The sequence below is a fragment of the Pteropus alecto genome, unplaced genomic scaffold, assembly GCF_000325575.1.
Source record: "Pteropus alecto unplaced genomic scaffold, ASM32557v1 scaffold103, whole genome shotgun sequence".
In the NCBI taxonomy this organism is placed as follows: Eukaryota; Metazoa; Chordata; class Mammalia; order Chiroptera; family Pteropodidae; genus Pteropus; species Pteropus alecto.
The window spans coordinates 6,543,345-6,549,734 of NW_006436288.1; the positions used below are offsets into that span (position 1 = coordinate 6,543,345).

Consider the following 6,390-nt stretch of genomic DNA (forward strand, 5'->3'; position numbering starts at 1 on the left):
CATTTTAAAAAGTTCTTTGCAAAATAATTGCCAAATTATTTTCAAAAGAAGATTTTTTTTTTAATAAAAGTGGTGCACTCACCAATGAATACATAAAAATAGTTCAATCGTTATCCTGTGACTTTTTTAGATTTATTATGTAGAGATAATAACCAGATAATCATTCATTGATTTTATCTAGCAAGACAAATATCATCAATTCCTAATCCAAAGAATAGAAATCTATATTATGATATAAGTCCTAAATCTAAACCCAACTTCTTCAAGTTTTCTCAGCAATAGTCACCTAACCAGAAACCTATATTAATTTTCTGGATAGCAATGGAATTTTTTAAAAGTTCAACATTAGTGTATTACTACTTGACATAACCCAAGCATGAGGCAAATATACTTGAAGACTTTTAAAATATTTCTTTCATTTTATTTGGTATACCACAAGATCCCACTGAAGATTAAAATTGAAATAAACTTAAGTTTAAACAGGTCAAAATTATATAATTGATTCCATTCACCTTCAATTAAACCTGATTGTTCAAAATATTTTTTGCATAAAGCTTGTCGACATTTAGTTAACAATGTCGTGAAGCCAGTGAGTGCTTCCTAACCTACCATGTTAATTGTCATCAGTTTTTCCTGGTCTTTATAATCATCTGAAGAGCTTTAAAAAAATACTAATTTCTGTGTCCTACCTGTAGAGATTTTGATTTAATTCATCAAGGGGTGCGGCCTGAGCATGAAACTTTTTAAATCTCTTCAGGTGACTTTTTGTTTGTTTGTTCCTCAGGTGATTTTATTTTAATTGAGACTCACAGGAATAGACCTTGCGTGCTAGATTGTTTTGTGTGGTTTTGTTAAATACTTCCAGTAGGCCATGCTGCAGGGCCTTTCAGACTGCATTCAGCCTATAAGCTAAACGTTGGCTCTTGGTTCAATCTAAATGCATTCAATTTGGTTATCTCAGTCAATTCATTCTCTTTATAATCTGTCGCACTACACATGAATTAATCTGCCTCAGAGAAAGTTAACCATTCCAAATACACCTTTTTTTATAGAAAGCACTTGGGTAGATCATTAACCACTCTTAGTTTCTGTTTAAAATATTCTGCTTAATGTTCCATTAAAAATAATCAAAAACTCCTTATGCACCAACAAAAAGAATCATTAGAATTGCTGCCTTAATATTTTTATGTATAATTTCTAACAATTTTTTAAGGTCTTCTGCATACTGGAGAGGAGCTCTGTAAATTATGTCATACAATTTAAAATGAAAATTGACTTTCTCTTTTCACAGGTACAGCTTCTGGGGCTTGATTGGGAGCACTAAGTTGTTAACAGTTATTTTGTTTATCGCATTTATTTATGCTATGAAGAAAAAATATCAAGGAAAAGATACCAAGGTATCAGAAAATGGAAGAAAAACTGTGAATGAAGAAAACTTAAAATTCTTAAATAATTATGGACGTTGCATACCTCCTGCCAGAGCAGATAGTGAAACACACATGTGAGGGGAGGGAAAAAAAATCCTGTTGCTGTGTTTCCAATCAACAGTGTGTACATTCAGTAGGATGTCATTTCTGAGCATTTTCCGATTCTTTTGCTGATAATTCCCATACTCTTTACATGTGATGGAACAATAAATTACCTATGAATTTATAATAATGAAACAAACTATAAACAAAAAGGAATAGAAGTACTCATTGTTAGCATGAGGCTATGTATTTGTGGTTAAGATTAGAACATATGATCCATATAAATTTAAAGTGAGATTAGTATGTAATAGAAGAAAAAATATTTGCTCAGGCAACATAACTCAATAAAACAATAAAATCAGTGACTAGGTAGAGATGAAAGGGGGGAGCAGAAATTAATAGCCTAAATTTAAAAAAAAAAATCTTAAGATTAAAAAAAAAAGTCGAGACCAGTTACTCAAGCCTGAAGTCTAGTATGATGGAGCATTTATATTGTCATGACATTTGTCATTCGTGTATTAAGTCATATATTTCTCAAACCTTATCATTTATAATTTAAAATTGAATTTATCTAGCAACCCCTGATGCAACTTCTTCCAATCTCTCATTAAAATACTGCTGAAGATATAGCAATAATCAAAAATTTGCAAGCTATGATTATCAGACAACATATTACAGAATGTATTTTAAGTTTCTTTAGGGCCCATGTAAATAACTTAATATAAATCCATGGAAAAGGATTAAGAAAAACTGACATAAACTTGAGAAAGCAAAGCCCATTTCAAAGATGTGTCTTCATTTCATGTCTGCTCCTGGAAGAAGTGAAGTCCATATCAGATCATTTATGAGCTGTCTCTCAATTACATAGTTTTTTTGCATGTTTATTTGTTTGTTTGTTTGTTTTGTGCACAAAGATATATCTTTCACATCCCTGCAAGTAGGACAACAAATAGAGTGATAGAGTACAAATATTTAAATACTGAATTTGCTAGTGACAGCAGCATTGTTATTGTGAATGCTAGAAATTATAGAGTTTATTCTGATAGGTTAAAATAAATTGTTGGGGGGGTACCAGAATCACCTGCGAAAAAATTTTTTGAATACTCCAATCTTATACTCACCATAGAGATTCTGATTCAAAGCATTTGTGATGTTAAATCTGTGGACATCGCCTTTTAAAAAATCTATATAGAGTCCTTGATGAAGAGATACAAAAAACCAAACTGCAGGATAGAAGATATTCCCGAGTATAGCAAAGTCATACGACATGAAAGCTTGCCAGAATCAGGAACTGGACTAAAAGTTATATATAGCAACCTATTCTCAAGTCGTAGACTTGAGAAAAGATTCATTAATCACAGAGGCAGCAATTTCAAAAGACCACCCTCCTTGCTAGATTGGTAAATAACAAGTCTGATGGCATCTTGTCTCAGTAAAAATAAACAGAAAAATTATGAAGCTCTTTTTTTTAAAACAAAGAAAATAAAAGCAATGTTTTGAATGTTTATTTATTCAATAATTTTTGAGTGTCGAATATCTGTCAGACAAAATTAAGTATAATAGTAAACAAAAACAAAGAGGGATATTGCTTCGTGAAGCTTACACTTTCGAGGGGAAGGACAATAATAAAATTAAATTATAAAATAATAAAATAATATAAATTAAAAAGATAAATTTATCATTTCTAAATATGATATGTACAGTGAGAGAAAGGAACATTAAAACATATACTTCAGATTATTTGTTCTACTTCAGAATCCAAGAATCAAGAATAAACATATTAATATTTAATTCAATAGCATTTCTTAAACAGGAATCTTAGGAGAAAAAAGAGGAAAAATTCAATAGATATGAATAAGATAAAGGAAGCTTGCAAGAAATGAAAATAATGCAAGAATGTAATTAAAATATGTATTGGATGAGGTTAAAAGAAGAGAATGGTCAAAAAAACAGATCAATGATGAGGAAGTTACATTTGAAAATCTGTCAAAACATGGAAGAAAAAGATAAAGAAGCAAATTATAAAAGAAGATAGATGGTTAAGAGAACAAATTAAGGCACCAACCTAAGAAATTTGATATTTTTAAAGAAGAAATTAGATATGGAAAGGAAGTGTTAATCAAAGATTTAGGGGAAGAATGCCTTTCCACTATGAAGAAAGACTTGAGTATACAGACTGAAGTTTCTTCACACTCCTATCCATTTTCATGCAATGGAGCCTTTGACTCTGATGTTTCTTCATCCTGAAATGCTATTTCCACCTAATTAACTGCTTCTCAGCGTTGAGATCTAGCTTTATCACATTTCTTCAATGTCTCTGACTTCACTACTCAAAAATCTTCCAATTATATTTGTAGCAAGTTAGCACTTATCAAATGATAATTTTACATTTATTTGTGATTATGTGATAAGTATCTGTCTCCTCTACTAGTTATACTATAGGAAGGTAGGAATTAAACTCATTTTACCTGTCTATTTTATTCCCAGCCTCTATCTTGGTGTGTTACACACAATAGGTGCTTTATCAATTATTTTTGAATGAATGAATGAATGAATGTATGAAGTTAAAAAATGTCAGTCTTATTAAATAATGTCATAAATAAGAACTAAAAGAAACATGCAAAAATAAAAATAGCTAGCTGCATTAAGGTCATTGGATATGGAGTGATGGTTTCAGATGTTTTAAAGACTTTAATATTTTAAAACAAACAAAAAAATTTTTAAATGTCAAAAAAGTATCTTTTGAGTGCCATTTATAGGCTAAGCCCAGGAGATAAAAAAACATTTATGAAATAGAACTTTTGCCCCTTGGGAGCCCATAAATGAGATGGGAAAGTAGGCATGTAAACATGATAACATATACTATAATAAATTCCGTAATAGAATAAAAAATGTTCAAGTCTCTCATTCACGGGGACCATGGTAATCTCTTTGTTTCAATTTCAACATATGTATTACTGGAGATTTTACCAAAACAAAATGATTAAGAATTAATTATAACAAATTTGGCAGTGGTCATTGTTACTTTACTCTGTGTGCCTTCTACCCTTTCTCAATAGACAGTGCTTACCCTCTGGAACTCAAGAATCAACTTGATGAGATGATTGCAACATAAGCAGTGTAATTTTAGCAACATCTTAAAGCATTCTTGACCATTAACCCGTAGACTCACCTCTCACCCTCAACCAACCTCCACTATTAAAATTGATGTTGCCCCAAGTTCCATCATTGGAAGTTTATCCCTTTGAAGACTTTGTCTTTATTTAAATTGGAAGAGAGCATATATGACCATATGAGATTCCAATCATTTTTAAGAAATAGGTTTTTGATAGGAGTACAAATGGAGAACATGAGAGGAAGAGAAAATGTGCAGAGAAGAAGAGAAAGGTCACAGAAACATGAGATAATAAACACTAAAAACTCAAAAAGATTTTTGTCTTCTACTCATCATTTTATTTAGGCCTCATCTTAATAATAATGATTCTATACATTTAAATCTTCTGCAAAAATGTTCCTTTGAGCCATGTTTATTAAAAAGTCTTCATTTGTTTAATAATTCTGTCTAATAATTTATCAAGTAATCTGTTTCATATCTAGAGTTTAGCCCTGTCTACAGCCACGCTACCCTGAACAAGTCTGATCCCATCTGATCTCAGAAGCTAAGCAGGGTTAGGCCTGGTTAGTACTTGGATTGGAGACCACTTAGGAAAACCAGGTACCGTAGGCATAAAAAATTATAAAAAATAAGGGATTGTAAACTGATGAGGTCCTTGCAATCTGTGAGGTCAACCAAGGGTTGCCTTGCCTTAAAAAAAAAAAGCCAGGATCAGTACTGTAATACTGGTCTTTAAAAAAAAGAGAGAGAGAGAGAGAGAGAGAGAGAGAGAGAGAGTTTAGCCCTGATAATTGCTTTGTCTACCCACACTATTTTCTATTGCCTTTTTATGTCTTAGAATTTTCTGTTGAAGACCATAAATGGAGTATAGGACAATCGATACTGAGGTAAATGTTTTTTATACTTGGAGCTAAGCTCATTTTTCCTTCTTCTAGGCCTATAGTGTGGATTTGTATCAGGAGTAAGGCTGGGTTTGAAGTTTATTGCTGCTATGGTTACCCTCTGTGCCTCCAGAGCTTCGAATTCCTCTGGGGAAACTTTGTATCTAGGGTCTGCTCTCTACTTGGATTTTATTCTTCCTTTTGTCCTGTTACCCAGAAACAATCTCTCTTACAGCTCTCCCAACTATAGTCCATTCTCCTTTTTTAAATTTATTTATTTTAATTAGTTTCAAGTATATGGTACATTGGTTAGACATCTATATAGTTCATAAAACGATCCCCCCATTTGCTCCCTCCCTCTCCTGACCCTCCACCTAGCCAAATTATTAATGCTATATAGTCCATTCTTGTATTTGCTAGATGCTTGTTACCACGGTTGGGGGAAGGGGTGGAGGAGGGGGACTTAAGCAGGCTCTGTGAACCTGGGTCTTGGGGGTGCCCTGCCCCTCCCCCAGAAGAGGAACTTTTGTTTCTTGCATCCCTTCCCAGTGGCAGGATTTTTCAACAAGGCCCTACAGTTTGGGTTGCCCTTCCTCACTGGAGAAAGGATTTTGTTCCTTAGGGAAGAAAGGGAGACTGAACTCGAACAGTCGCTGCTATTCTTCACCACCCTCCTCCCTGCCAGCACCAAGAGTGCTCTCTCCAGATTCCCTCTGATCTTCTTTGAGGGTGTCTGGTGTGGGTCCTGGGGGAATCACCTGCAAGAGGCGTAATCTCACCTTTGTATGCAGCCTTCTGAGGCTTCATTTTCTCATGCCTACTTACACCTGGTCTTTGCAAATTTCTAGCTGAATCATTTAACTGACATAAGTGGCATTGGGTGGCTTCTGCCCCAAGTAAATAAATGTTCAAATCTTGTTTCTCC

The 6,390-nt window shown here is 33.4% G+C and overlaps 1 protein-coding gene and 1 pseudogene across 1 annotated transcript in view; both read left to right on the plus strand.

Annotated features, from left to right (window-relative positions):
• Positions 1 to 1,911, plus strand: part of LOC102889322 (solute carrier organic anion transporter family member 1B3) — a 37,768-nt gene extending 35,857 nt beyond the window's left edge. Inside the window, exon 15 of the mRNA XM_015589993.2 lies at positions 1,292 to 1,911. Coding sequence (XP_015445479.1) covers positions 1,292 to 1,505 — 214 coding nt within the window. The 3' untranslated portion in view covers positions 1,506 to 1,911. The remainder of the gene's footprint in view (positions 1 to 1,291) is intronic.
• A 3,166-nt stretch (positions 1,912 to 5,077) lies between these two features.
• Positions 5,078 to 5,196, plus strand: LOC112480426 (annotated as a pseudogene).
• Positions 5,197 to 6,390: the final 1,194 nt, after the last annotated feature.